The sequence below is a fragment of the Dipteris shenzhenensis genome, chromosome 26 (genome assembly GCF_047967505.1).
Source record: "Dipteris shenzhenensis isolate YYH24624 ecotype China chromosome 26, Dip_SZ_1.0, whole genome shotgun sequence".
In the NCBI taxonomy this organism is placed as follows: domain Eukaryota; kingdom Viridiplantae; phylum Streptophyta; class Polypodiopsida; order Gleicheniales; family Dipteridaceae; genus Dipteris; species Dipteris shenzhenensis.
The window spans coordinates 43,311,478-43,325,808 of record NC_141621.1 but is presented as its reverse complement, the minus strand read 5'-3'; the positions used below and the strand labels follow the sequence as shown (position 1 = coordinate 43,325,808).

The window sequence follows — 14,331 nt, the reverse complement described above, 5'->3', positions numbered from 1 at the left end:
TGCACATGATTCATGCATCAAGCAGCTCTAACAAAGGTGGAGCTCTTCCAAGCTCTTGGAGGGAGGAGATGCGCTGTGCCTGCATAGCATGCATGCTGCACCAAAGTTGGAGCAATGACATCGCGTCCATGTAGCAAGCCTTCACTTGCATTTTGTGTCCAATTTGTTTCAAATGCAAAGGTGTTTCCGTTCTTGCAATATGGCATTGCAAATGTTCTTCATGCCCTCTTGCCTTCTTGCAATATGGCATTGCAAATGTTCTTTATGCCTTCTTGCCTTCGGATGCAGTGTGTAATGCTTGAGAGTAGGCAAATTTATCAAATTTTGAGATCTCTCACTCATTTGTATCCAATCTATTACTATAACATATGTGCATTCTTCTGTGCTTTGTTGTTTACATCATTGATACGAAAGTCAACCTACATGCCATGTGCTTCTTCCGGTCAATTGAACCCAATTAGTTTAGAACTAAGACCTGTACAGTTTTGCTGCTTCAAGTCTTTGAAATGAATCACACTTGAAGCCATCTTCTTTAGGGTTCGCTTGATTTCATTCTGTCACACGGAAAATCTCACTCAGAGTTCTCTGCCAGGTCTGGCCTCTATGCGCTTTAAGTAGCCAAGTTGACAATTGCACTAGCCACTACAAGCTCAACTGCCAAAATATGACTGCCTCAACAAAGAGGCTAGAGGTTCCCTTGATAGGAATAAGCACTCCTTAATATGCTGACTGAACTGGGCTGATTGGCCCTCCTGACCCAACCAACATTTGCAGGGGCCAACCAAAATAAGGTTATCTGCTCGGTTCCTAGTTCAAATATACCCCAAGAAGGATGTACATGTGCTGCCCATGGTTGCTGTCCACATGGCAACCAACAATACACATGGTCATGTATCGACAGAAAATGCCCACATAACACCTATGCCCATGGCTATTCAAGGTGTTGAGACCCTTTTTCCTCAGCTCACACAAAGGACATTGACCCTACTCAGAACTGCTATAACAGTCACAAGCAATAGCAATAGCAATAGCTTGGACTCCATGACTTTGGGGTTCCTTGATGATTGAAAGCAACAGCTAGTTCTTCCAGGGATCAAATGGGTGTACAGGTGTGCACCATTGCTAGAGTTTGGCATTATGATGCCTCTTACAAGAGTTCGCCATCTTTATACTTACTCCTTTAAAGGCCCATTTTATGGCTTCTATATGCAGTAACCTTGGCACCATGAAAAGGATGCGAGTGGCAGTTACATCTACTTCTACACACTTCATTATGCCTCTCAAAAACTATAAATCACTAACATCACAGTTCAATCGTTTTCAGTTCCCATTAAGTCACATACTATACAAAGGCCACACCCTTATGACTCGTCTTCTGTAAGACCTGTGAAAATTTTCTAGCCTTCTACAAATGTCTGCAGACAAATTGTCATAACCTTCTGATTTCATTATTATGTTTAAAGAAGATTCCATGTGAACGGAAATGATCGTTCCATCGAAAAAAATATATAAGGTGACCACGCCGCCTGAACAAAGCCAATATCAATCTCTTTGCAGCAGAGGTATTTTTACGAAGCCTTTAAGAGTAAAAAGGAATTATTTTAGAGAAATTGTAATAACAGAACTTCAAAAACTTCTTCGCAACAGTTGTCAACCACTGACACCACTTTACTTCATAGGTTCATTGAAGCCTGACAATAAACCCTATGTAATTCATTGCACCACCATAAAAAGCAGCCACACTCACTGTTTTCCTGCATAATCAACAGAATGGCCAACAAACAAGGTACATCGGAAACACTACAACTGAACAAACTAAGAAAAGGATAATGGAACAAGAACATATCATCTTCAGGCACCTGGTCCATACATGATACTTAATACCAAATCAAATGCATTGATTCTGTTATCATCCAGCAATTGGCCTAGACCACTTGATGGACCTAATTCATTAAAACTCTTAGTATCATAGCATCTATCAATGCCATTATGCACAACCTCTCACAAGCCTGGCATCTTGCGAATACTGATCGGTTTTTATAGTTTGCTCTAGCTTTATAACAAAAGCGCAATCAATAGTCGCGCTGATAGTCACGCTGAAAGCTAGCTAGCCATTGCATAATCATACTGAAAATTTGGTGCTGTTCTTCAAAAAAGATTGAGAGCATAAATTTGTCATTAAGGACTCAGGAGGTCATGTTCCATAACATTTCAATGTATAAATTCCAAAACATAGTATCTGAAGCCAGAAACATGGCTTTCTACCTGTCATTAGAAACGTGATACTTTCAATGTATTATGCCCTCCCAACAAAGCGTAATTACAAAATAATAGAAGTTGCCCATTGAGGGTGAAAATGGCAAAACAGAGGAAGAAGGCAATCAGAAACTAGAATATGGGTAGCAAACAGAAGTTTAATTACAGAATGTCGCCAGGTGACCAACCACCCTTGGCAATTGAACATTCTCAACCCATTGCATATTTCTGGGTCCAATTTCTTGCAGTTGCTTCATATTTCACCCTGTCTGTCTTGTACATGTGAGCGATTTCAGGAACAAGAGGATCATCTGGGTTAGGATCAGTGAGCAAAGAGCAGATAGAAAGTAGGACCTGTAAAATAAAATTGAATTTCATCATGGCTGCTGGACCTAACTGGCAAAAATATAGACATGGAATCCGCCAACCAAAATTAAAAGACTGTACACAAAACTAACTAACAATTCAGATTATTACTGCTCACTTTTGAAATCGTCAGGGCTGGACTCCATTGTTCCTTCAGAATATCTAAACAAATACTTCCATTGCTGTTGATGTTTGGATGAAAAACTTTCGTTCTAAAAGCAACCTGGAAACATATGCCATGAAAATATGAGCATGGGATTACATGCATGCCTAGCTATCCCTGCAAGATCCATAACTCAGTGATATCACCATCTCCAAAAAAAAAGGATCTAATCAAACTGCATGCATGAACATATTCCTTGCTGATTGAAATTACCACTAAATATCATTGCATACTATTGTGTGAAGTATAGAGATGTAATATTGCCTGCAATATGACCACCCCAATCTTGAAGTTAGGATGCTGGTGGCTGCGGACTAAAATATGGGATTTGCATCTCCAATTTCTTTTTAATGAGCAGGTACATAGATCCGGTTATGCTTAACAAACAAAATTTTATCAAATAGGGATTCATTCACTCACACACACACACACACACACATAACTATATGTATGTATGTATGTATGTATGTATGTATGCATGTGTGTGTGTATAATTTATACACACACATACATATACATATACATATATATATATATTACACAAAGACACATATAAACTACATGTGTGTGTGTGTGTGTGTGGAGACTATTCTTTTTAGAATTAACCACGTCCTACACTATCAAGATGATATCTTAACACGCTCTCCTAAGTGTGAAGGAACTCCTCCTTCCTTGAACTGTCTGAAAGATCTATTTTCATCTGCATACGTTTTAGCTCTATCCATAGCTTGGCGGGTGTTTGCTCTCGCTAGTGCTAGCATCTCCCGAACATACATACATGTATGTGTGTGTGTGTATCTATGTATATATGTGTGTTTATGTGTACACACGTGCGCATGTGTGTGTGCACGCACCATGGATTGATAAGCATGCCAACACTCTTTGGAATTTGGATAGGCCTTTATCTTGGTGGCAATCAAAACTCAAGAAAATTTGGAAAGCTAAATTGCCATTGAAACAAAGGCTTTTCTTTTGGAGATGTATAGTGGGAGGTTTTTCCATTGGGGTGAAATTGGAAGCACGTCGTATTCTTCCTCTTCCTGCCCCCGTTGCTCTCATCATCGTGAGACAGTTCCCCATTTGTTATGGTCTTGCCCGCACTCTCGGATATTGATCACTCATGTTTCTCATTTGCTGCGGCTTCAGTTTCCCTCTATCAGATTCGGAAAACTCTTTTGGATGTTTGGATGCTTCTCATCTCAGATGTCTCCATTCCTCCTTTTCTTTCACTGGGCTCGTTTTTGGGTACTATGGACTATTTGGACACAGAGATGGCATTTTAGGATGGGACAACAGTTCCCTCAGGCATATGCTTTCTTCAGAATGTCCCTCAAGCAATCTTTATATGATAGTTATGCTGTGAGGGATTTGGATGCTACTAGCCTTGAAGTGTTTTTTCACTGTTTTTGAGTGCTTCTAGGCTCTCTTTTGGAGTCTAATGTCATGTACATTGATTTTATGTTAATTTTATAGTCACTGGTTTCACCAAAAAAAAAAAAAAAGGTGTGTGCGCGCGCATGTGGCCCTTCCAAATTTGCTCAATGTCAAATCAGTCACAGTGCATGTTCATCCGCTGATGCCTTCTTCTGTGGTGGTTTGATTTCCATTCATCCTCATCTGCATTGATGATACCAAGTCCATTCTTGAGGCAGCAGGTCAATTACAGCTAAAGTAAAAAGGAGAATGGTCCCTTTTGTAAGGAGCTCCAAATGGAACGACCCTATGTGTGTCTTCACACCCATGTTCTTTGAAGGTGATTCAAAGCTTTTTTAAACTGGAACCCCAAAAGGAACAGAAGCTTCTAGCGCAATTGCAGGCTTGATAATTAAAAAATGGGAGACCTTCCTACTATACTCAAAAGCACATCAAAGGCAGCAATGCAAAACAAGAACTGCGAAATTCTTTGAACTTGAATACAAAATATTACAGTAAAATCAAAGGACAAAACCAGAAATCCTTAACCATCAAAATGGTATGGCAAAAGATGCATTCACAACAAACCCCACAAAAAGTAAAAGGAGAAATGGTTTATTTGTAAGGAGCTCCAATGGAACAACCCTATGCAGGTCTTTACACCCACTAGGCAATAAAGGTGATTCAAAGCTTTTCAAAATTGTAACACCAAAAGGAATGGAAGCTACACCACAGAATTGTATACCTGCTTCTACACCTATATATGACATATGTAATAAGTAGGACAGCACTAAATGCTAATCCCCACAGAATTGTGCAATTAAAGGACCTCACAACTCTCTCCAATCACCCAGAATAGAACAGCAAAAAGAACCGCTTTACAGCTCCACCAGATAAGCGCTGAAGGTACAAAACACCACTCCAAAACTGGTCAGAGAACAAGAATGTACTGGCAACTGATCTTGAAGGGCTCTCAAACTGGGTGAAGAATTTAGGAGTAACTACTGTGCCAAGAAAGCCCTCAAAGAAAGAGTACAGAATCTGCAGTGTGTGAGCACTCTGGCCGCTAAGTGGCAGTCAGCTAAAACAGCAATAGTTCCAAAATTCCTGTGCCTGAGGTAAACTAATGCAGAGAGAGGACCTGAATCCTCACAAGGGCCGTAGCCATTCAGTCTAAAGTCATTCAAATTATGCACTCCATGAACCATTTGTACAATTCCTTGATTGGTGACGTTACTTATCATGATGTGCAGCCCAATCGCAGCTTTCTGTGCAACGGGATCGCGTTCGGGATAGCTTGGGATTTTACAGATGTTAGTGGCTATTCATAACACTTAGAATTAGGCAGAATGTCGTCTGCAAAGCGTGACTCCAAGGAATCTTTAACCCCAAGTGTTGTAAACGGTGATATGGCCAAAAGCCAAGTGCCCACTGCCCAGCCTGAATGATGCCGCTGTACTGCCAAGGTAAGGAACCCATCCAAACTTGACAGCTTTGTTTACAGCTCAGACAATTAAGATATAAGTGCATTGATCTATGAGTCAGCTTGCGATACCCAATCATGCGAAAATCATTTATCAATTATTTTCCAGACAGACCAAGCACGACTAAGATAAGCATTTTTTGTCCTACCCCATCAGCATTGTTCTCAAAGCCACCATCAGTGGGAAGCACGAAACATGAGCACACATTTATATCCATACTGGAATCTGTCAGCACTTGCAGCTAACCATCATCAAAATTATGTCAAAGAAGAACATGCTAGCATTTGTAGGGATATTATATCCCCCAGCTATTTTCTGGATAACAACACACAACTATCGAGGCTCCCAGAATCTCCCCAGTAGACATTTCAAGCATTGTCTCATTTTAACTGGACGTGGTTTCCTTCCTAATTCCGCGGTTGAAATCAACACGATGGAAAAACGCAATCATCCATATGCACCTAGGATTCAACTTGGAATGTCTGGCCTTATACCATTCCCTTCAAACTACCTAACATATAGTTAAAATTCCAGGGCACACGAGCACCCCCACTTTATGTACACGTACATCAAAGTTAAACAACCAGGCCTAACTTTCATAACTTTTCAATTTTGTATAGTCATTGGAGCAAAATGAGAAAACATATTTTTTATGGACCATCTTTTACATTCGCTGGTAGAGCAAACATGAAAAACATATAGAAACAAAGCTCACCAAAAACACCAAGACTTCTGCTATCGAAAGTTGCAGACCAAAAAGCAATAGTAGGACTGTTAAAGGGCTAGACGTGTGGCTTGCAGAGCTGCAGCAACCTCTTTGAAAGGTAAAGCACACCCAAGAACACTAATCACACTCAGACCATCATTCATAACAAACCACATGAATGTCATTCGCAATGCCAGAGGCAGCAGGAGTGCAGTCCATGAAACACAGGTCAAACATGAATCTCCAGGCTTCTAGGCTCTGAATCAGTAAATCTAAAAAGTATGAGGCTAGAAAAGTTGACACAACCTGGTAAACACAGATTGATAACTGAGAGAACGAATGCTAAACACGAAAAAATACTGATTAAAATCCGTTACCTTGGGGGGCTTAAACGGATAGTCTGGAGGAAAGTGGATTGTAACCAGGAATACGCCTCCCGCATAAGGGCTGTCGACAGGTCCCATGATCGTGGCCTGCCAGTGAAACATATCTTCCGCAACCGGACCTATCACAATAGCAAGTTTTCGAGACCCTGTTAGTCGGAGATGCGTACACATGTAACTACCACGACAGGCATGCCACAGCCAGCCTAAATTTACCAGTCATACGTTTGCAAGGCAGTCTTAGCATACACCGATCTCGAAACCCACCATATCAGAGCGCGTTAAAGAAGGCCGAGCTTTTTTCTTAACGACAGGAACGGAAAGTCTACGAATCGGGAAGGATCGGCCGGAAATCCAGCACGAAAACCTAGGCGTGTGAAGCAGCTACCAAAAGAGGAGGCAAGAGAGAGGAAAGGGAGAGAACCTGCACTGCAAGAAGTAGGGGGATCCTTCTGCAAATCCTTGAGCTCCTTGAGGATACGTTTGGAGGCCATTGAATCTGAAGCTGAGAAGATGAATGAGCAGGAAAAAAAAATGACAGTTGGAGGAGATGAGGACGTGAAATGTAAAACTCCAACTCCACAACTGGTCAAGCTCTGTCTTCTCTCTCTTCTCTCTCTTTCCTTCTCATTGGCTCTCCCCCTTGTCGGTCAAATTTTGGCTTTATTCCTTTTTTCCCTTCATTTTTTGTCGGTCAAACTTTCTAGTTGACTCTCACGGGGGGAAAATTCCCTCACCTCCCTCCATCTTGGAGCCTCCAACCGGAACACGCTCCATCATCGGCACAAATGCTTGCGGGCATCACCTCCGTGGTTTTTCTCTCACTTGGATTTGCACCCTCGATCCTGCAGTGTGGGCAATGGTAAAGGGCTCCATCATCGGCGTAAATGCTTGTGGGCATAGCCTTCGTGGTTTATTTGGCATCAATGCTTGTGAGCACCACCTTGTGGTTTATTGGACTTGGTTTTTCCCTCCCTCTCTCAAGAGGCTACATGCTAGCTATATTTTATATTGCTTATCAGAGATGTTACAATGTTATGGCAAGGTAGTGTGTGGCAAGGGGCGAGGTCTGCAAATATCAAGCTTTTTATTTAGGAGAATAAGGGATTTGAAAAGTTATGTAGAGAATCCAGAGTAGGCTCTACCAAGACTCCCTCCTGAATCTTATGTATCCATTTTTTTATTTTTCTCCTTTCTTTTCCCCCCCTAACCTTGCATCTCTTTTCCTCTCTTTAAAGGTGTTTCTTTCATTTGTGTATGGTGACCACCCTTCCCACATGCAAGATGACCTCATAACGGCGCCTTTTATTGTGCATTGATGTCGCTACCATTCAAATAGCTTCAAAAAATGAAGTATGTACACCACTCATGCCCAATACCACTTGTAGTTGTTGTTTATATTTTAGTAGTCTTACCATCTTACTTGTTTGTGCCTTTGTAGCCTATTGATAGAAGGGTCTATTCTTTAGCCTTGACAAGTTTTAGGAAAGCATAACAAGAGCGCTCCACATTTCAATAAATAATTCAAAATATCTTTAAGGTTAGATGGTAGGAAATCAAATGAGAAGTCTTTAAATGCAACATGTAATATTGAAAAAAGTAGGCATGAGTTATTTTTCATTCCAATGCACTAACATACCAATACTCATGTCTCTTGGTCTTGCTATATCATTGGGTCTTGATCTTGACTTTCCTCTTTCAATGTCCTACAATTCCGTATATGTATATTATAGACAAAGAATTTGTTGCACATCTATTGGGCAGAAGCAACAAGAACCATTACTTACATGATGTATGGTGATCAAATGCTCATCAACATGCGCACTCAAAAGGTATGACACCAAAGGAGGATCAAACCAATGGTTCAAGTATTTGCTTAAACAACATATGCCCTTATCCACAAGGATAAAATATGCAAGTTTGCATCAAAGAGTGAAAAATCCATATTCCAAGTCGTATCATCTGACAGCCAAGGATATATTGACAATCACGATGTCGTCTTCGAAGAAATGGGGGAAAAAATGCATCACAAATAGATCATGGAAGCAATTAAATGATGCATTTGAACAAATAAGAGGAGCAATGCAGGGGATATATGACGAACAACAACTTTGAATGTACCTCTAAGTCAACAACGATCAAAGAAAAGTTCAAGGAATTTTAAGTTTTCCTCAATGAAGAAAAAATGATCGCCTTGCATTCAAAGCCTCAGCCCAAATGGTTCCTAGTGGAAGAAGCAAAAGACTTTGTTAAGGACAATAAACCTAGAACTCAAGGTGTTTGTCAAATGTCAAAGAAAATTATCTTTTGTCAAGTGTCAAAGAACTACCATCTTTTGAAGAAGAAACCAAGTCAAAACATTGGGTTCAAGCCATGAAGGAAGGGTATAAAGGTCTCTTGAAGAATAAGTCATAAGAACTTGTAGAACCACCTCTAGACAAAAATGTGCTGAACACGTAGTTGTCGCATGACTATGTGTTGGAGAGAGGAAAGAGTGCACCTGCCCACACTCCACCCACAATAGATCTCACCCAAAGCCCAGCCAATTTGAGGTAGTGACCATGCGAGTTGGACCTATCATTCCGAGCACGAGGGAAGGAAGCCATTGCACAAGCTACATCCACAATAGATCTCATGGCTAGCCTAGGAAGCTCAAGCTCGAGACTGAGTTCAAGCCATGTTGAACAACCATTAGGAGGCCATAGCATGGTACTGATCGATGATGACAATGATACAGTAGCTACAATGGAGGGTCATCAAGAAATCATTATCATGTCGTCGTACATCAGGTCTTCTGGGGGACATCATCAACTGCTTCATAAACTATTGCACAATTCAACCAAGTGGAGAAGTTGATGGAAGTTCTAACAATCTACAATGAAAACGTTGCATTCGAACTACAGCCCATGCCACATGGAGTGACTGTAATGGATGACATGGAGCAAAAGTATGACGGCCATTACTGAATGAAACCAATGTCGACAACAATGACATTTCCTAGCAAAGTTTGTCGGCAGTAGGTGTGGGGGGGAACTAGAGTGTACAAACCCGATTTGCTCTGACAGGTCGATTAATGGATTGTCGAACTACACTGCATGGATAGGTCGGTTCATAGCACACCCATTGCCGAGAAATTGAGTTAGAGAATTTTGACTATGACTCTTTGATTGCATGTTATAATCTTCTCTCGTCTAGTGTAGGAAAAATGAACAACAACATTCTAGCTGTTGGAATGTCTGCTACTGGCTTAGGAACCTTAGCCTATTCCTTTTGCAAAAGGTTCCCCATTCTTTTGAAGCAATGCGAATGTGTGGCGTACTACATGATAACAGGGCGTGAAATGATGAGACTATTTTTCCACGTGGGCACGCATAATCACGAGGTGCAAAGAGGTACCTATAGATCCCATGTGAAAGACCTTAGGTGCATGGTCGAAGAGATGGTGAAGGACTTTAGTGCAGCAGGTCCCAAACACCTACAAATGCTAGTCGCAAAAAAAATAGTCTCAAGTGCCCTCATCCGTGACCTGGGCGTCTCCCTTACAGATAATGAGTTGATGGCAATGCTTGAGGAGTTGGAGCCTCTTGTCCAAAGGCACAAGTAAACCATACAAGGCCAACCTAATGGCAACTACACACAAATGTGTTTTCTTTGCATCCTTAGAAGCAACATAACGCGTAGTCGAATGGACAACCTGGCTCAAGTTCAAGCATATGGTGTGTGGTGCTCGCGCTAAAAGTGATGAAGGCATGGAGTCCAGGCTCTTGAAATTGAAGCAAAGATGTGAGCTATAGATTTTTCCATTAGAGCCTCTTCCTTGGTCAAGCAGTTGAGGATGAAAGCAGATGCTTTATCTTCAAGATGTCGACCAACAGGGCCTGCTTCGGAGGTAGACCTAGTGAACCGCATGCGCCGCACTGGTGGTGGAGATCTATGAAATAGCTGGATATGTTTTGACCATGTATGGCACATATGCAGGTGGACAATGATGGTTGCTCACATATATGATCCGAGGTAAGGCAATTGCTATTATTCCTACATTCCCTCCAGCACCGAAAGGATGATGCTTATGCCTAACTTTAGTTGTATGATGCAACGTGCAAGAGTTGATGATTGTTGCCATGTGTGAGATGAAAGAGGAGGACACTGAGGCTCAAATCATTTTCTGGTCAAAGCTAAATGATGTCATGGAGAAGTGTGGGCACCCCATTGTGGACTTTAAAGGCTTCTAGCAGACGAGGCTGGCCCAAACTAGAGGGCAGTATGAACAGTCTTCAATAATGGACCAAAGAACGTGATGCATGGCAGGGAAACGTCTTGCCTTTTCCATTGGGAGCAAAGCCTACAGATCCACAGCTCCCAGTATGTGCATACGAGCTTCCAAGATGAGCACAAACGCCTGTGCCGATTGTGGAGGTGTGCATCGACAGAGGAGGATGCAACCACACAGCAAAGGTACATTCGGGCTTGGTGGGCCATAGGGAAGCTTTCTGATTCAAACATCCTTGTGATGGATTATTGGGGCTGAGCTGGTGGCATGCTCGATATCTGCATTGGCAAAAGCACTTTGTTGGTGTGAGTATCCATTCACAAATACAAAATTTTATTTTCCCACCAAATTTTGCAAACGAACCACTCACTCTACTTCACTCTTGATAGGACATGGAGGACATATCGCACGTGCCCATGACAAATCTTGCTGAGCTTGTACATGCAAGTTGGCTGGCTACCAAAGGATTCAAGGGGACGTTGAATCTGTATGATGCATGTGTTAGTGACTTGGCCAATGCATTGTTGCAAAGAACCAAGAGACATGCATTCATTAGAGGGACGTACCATGGTGCCGGCCCTAGTGCAGAGAACCTTGTGAGGCGAGCTCAGCAAGGGAAAAGCCCAACCTCTACAGCAACATCGAGGATGGTGGAGGGTGTCAGAAGCGGCACTCCTATGCATCAAGAGCCTGAATTTAGGGGTGACAACATAACACACAACGTCATCAAATTTCAGTACTCCACGAGGTGCAAAGTTATTGACAGTTGTACGGAAGGTATCCCATGAGGATGGCAATGAACATAAGAGAAATATTGCCTTAGTCTCCACATCAAAATTCATCTTCTGAGCCTGAAGCTGGCTGAAAATAATATTGAATTCATTTAAGTGAGAAGCAATGGAGACCCCTTCCTTCATCTGCAGCTCAAACAACCTCTTCATGAGGTAAACTTTATTAGAGGCAGTTTCCTTCTCATAAGTGGCACACAGTTTCTTCCACAAATCTTCCGTAGTCTGCTCATTTACTACAGTGAAATAAACTGACTCTGCAAGATGAAGTCTAATAGTAGACTTTGCTAATGCATCCAACTCATTCCAATCATCCTCAGACATATTTGCAGGCTTAGCTTCAATCCCTGCCAAGGGTTTAATCTGCTTCTTTTGAATAAGCACATCCCTTATTTGTTCTTTCCACAAAGAAAAGTTTGTCCCATCAAACTTTTTAATGCTGAAAAACTTCTTTTCAGACATGGAAGAGGATGCCATGATGCAAATGAAACAAAATCCCAAATGCTAGTTCCTGCAAGAGAGAATCACACCAAATACCAGGTGCACCCAAATGTGTATGCCACAATAGACTGAAATATCACCAAAACTCAAAACTCAAAGCATCTGACTCATGTGCATATACTATGCATCCATATGAGCAAATCTGGCCCAAAAGAAAATGCTAACTGCAATGGCAATCCAAAATGCCAATAAGTGCTAAATGACTCAAGCATAAACGCTGTCCACTGGTATATGCATCAATAATATCTCATCCAAGAGAGCATAGCACTATCAGTGCATCACTTGCAATGTGTCAAAGCTGTCCCTCAGCATAAAATAGCATCCATGTGCAAAGCGTCCGTAAAAATAGCATCCCACAAGGCAATTTGGGCCTATCAACGCATCCAATAAGGACCGCAATGCATCCAAATGGCCTACAAATCATCCACTGCAACCCAATGCACACCACGAATGAGCACACATTGCTCAAACTGCAACCAGAGTGATCTGCATAAGGTATGCTCAAGAAATCATAGTCCTACGGTAATGACCACTGCTGAAAATAGAACCTGAGATGCCTCAAAACATGGGCGCCATTGCATAATCGGAATCAGCAAGAAAATCTGCAAATATCTCATTTCTGCCAGAACTCCAAAATCCCAACTGATGAGTGAGAAATGGGAGTCAACACTTATCCACTGCCATGTGGCATAAATCTAAGGTTTCAAAACCTTAGAATGAAAAATGCATAACAGAGAGACGAAATCGAATACACAGAGCTCTATAACTCTGAAAATCCTCCACCGAATTGTGCAAGAACTAACAGGTAGGGGTTTTTGGGCATCCGGAACGCAATGGGATAGACGGTTTTGGAAACCGTGGTCTCAATCACTGGGTCCAACACACGGATTGAAAAACGTTTTTGGAAACAGAGCTATTTGTAAACTCCACCGGAGTGCGAATGATGAGCAACATAGAAGTTTTAGAACCTCCTGAGTCCACCGGAACTAACAGATATGCAAATGGTTACTCCAAACTTGAGTTCCAACACCCGAGCAAAAAACACAGAAACTGACATAGTGAGTCAGAAATCCAGTGAAATGATCCCAAATTCAAGAATGAAGGTGTTTCCAAGCTCCTGAAGTGAAGTGGACACCAAAAGCAAGCAATAGTTGCCTCTACAAGTCAATATGGAGTCTCTGTCATCGAACGGAACAGGGAAAAGCTCAAAAAACGACTTTTTTCTTTGAAAACACTTAACAGGCTCTCAAAACCACTTCGCAAAGCCAAAGTGACTTTTCCAAAGGTTCCTCCAAGGTCTCTGCATACTCGGATGCAAGTAAAGTCGCCCACAAAGCTTCCCACAGAGCTTCTCCTTCCTCCCACAGAGCTGCTGAGCTTCTAAGCATTCACGCATGCTCAACTAGATCGCCCGGGCTCTGATATAGTTGAGAGTGCTCTCAACGGAAGCAAGAACGGAAGAAGGAGAGAGAGAGAGAGACAGAGAGCCACACAAGTTTTGGTGGGTGCAGAACCACCCTAATCTTCTTTTTCATTCATTTATATATGTGTTTGACTATTGTACATAACCAGGGTAAAGGCACAGTGACCTTTAACCCCCACAGATTTCCCCCTCTAAGTATCCCTCATCTCAAAATTACATCTTCAATCTACTTTAGTGCATGCCTAAAAACTTTGATGAAGGTGTATTTTGCATATTAAAGAACAAGTAGAATGTATCAATTGCACCTCAATAAATTCCAAAGTAATCATTATAAAAAAAAAGGAAGAATCCCTCAAAACTACAACCGATGGCATGGAGCATGAGAAAAAAGTGTACACAATGCCATACTTTTGCAATATATATTAATGCCAAAATGCTCCTCGAGCTCAAAGGTTATGGAATGCACCTCAATTAACTCCAAAGTGCTACATTGACATAAACTCCACTATAGCAAAGGGAATTCTTTCATTACATGTGAGCTAGTATATACCATCCAAGCCAACCCCTACATATCAAAA

The 14,331-nt window shown here is 41.6% G+C and overlaps 1 protein-coding gene across 1 annotated transcript; it reads right to left on the bottom strand.

Annotated features, from left to right (window-relative positions):
* Nucleotides 1-2,197: 2,197 nt before the first annotated feature.
* On the bottom strand, nucleotides 2,198-7,401 carry LOC147885125 (ubiquitin-conjugating enzyme E2 8-like). Its single transcript, XM_087397134.1, has 4 exons — nucleotides 7,196-7,401; nucleotides 6,766-6,893; nucleotides 2,741-2,845; nucleotides 2,198-2,610 (listed from the first exon to the last, which is right to left on the bottom strand). The coding sequence occupies exons 1-4, from the start codon at nucleotides 7,263-7,265 to the stop codon at nucleotides 2,467-2,469; spliced, it is 447 nt and encodes a 148-aa protein (XP_087253260.1). The 5' UTR covers nucleotides 7,266-7,401; the 3' UTR covers nucleotides 2,198-2,466.
* Between the last annotated feature and the right edge of the window lie 6,930 nt (nucleotides 7,402-14,331).

What these genes read in the sequence shown, in the direction of transcription:
- LOC147885125 (XM_087397134.1), bottom strand. Translation starts at nt 7,265, where the DNA reads ATGGCCTCCAAACGTATCCTCAAGGAGCTCAAGGATTTGCAGAAGGAT. An exon ending in CCCTACTTCTTGCAGTGCAG is followed by an intron (nt 6,894 to 7,195) that starts GTTCTCTCCCTT and finishes CTATTGTGATAG; the next exon opens with GTCCGGTTGCGGAAGATATG. An exon ending in ATCCGTTTAAGCCCCCCAAG is followed by an intron (nt 2,846 to 6,765) that starts GTAACGGATTTT and finishes ATATGTTTCCAG; the next exon opens with GTTGCTTTTAGAACGAAAGT.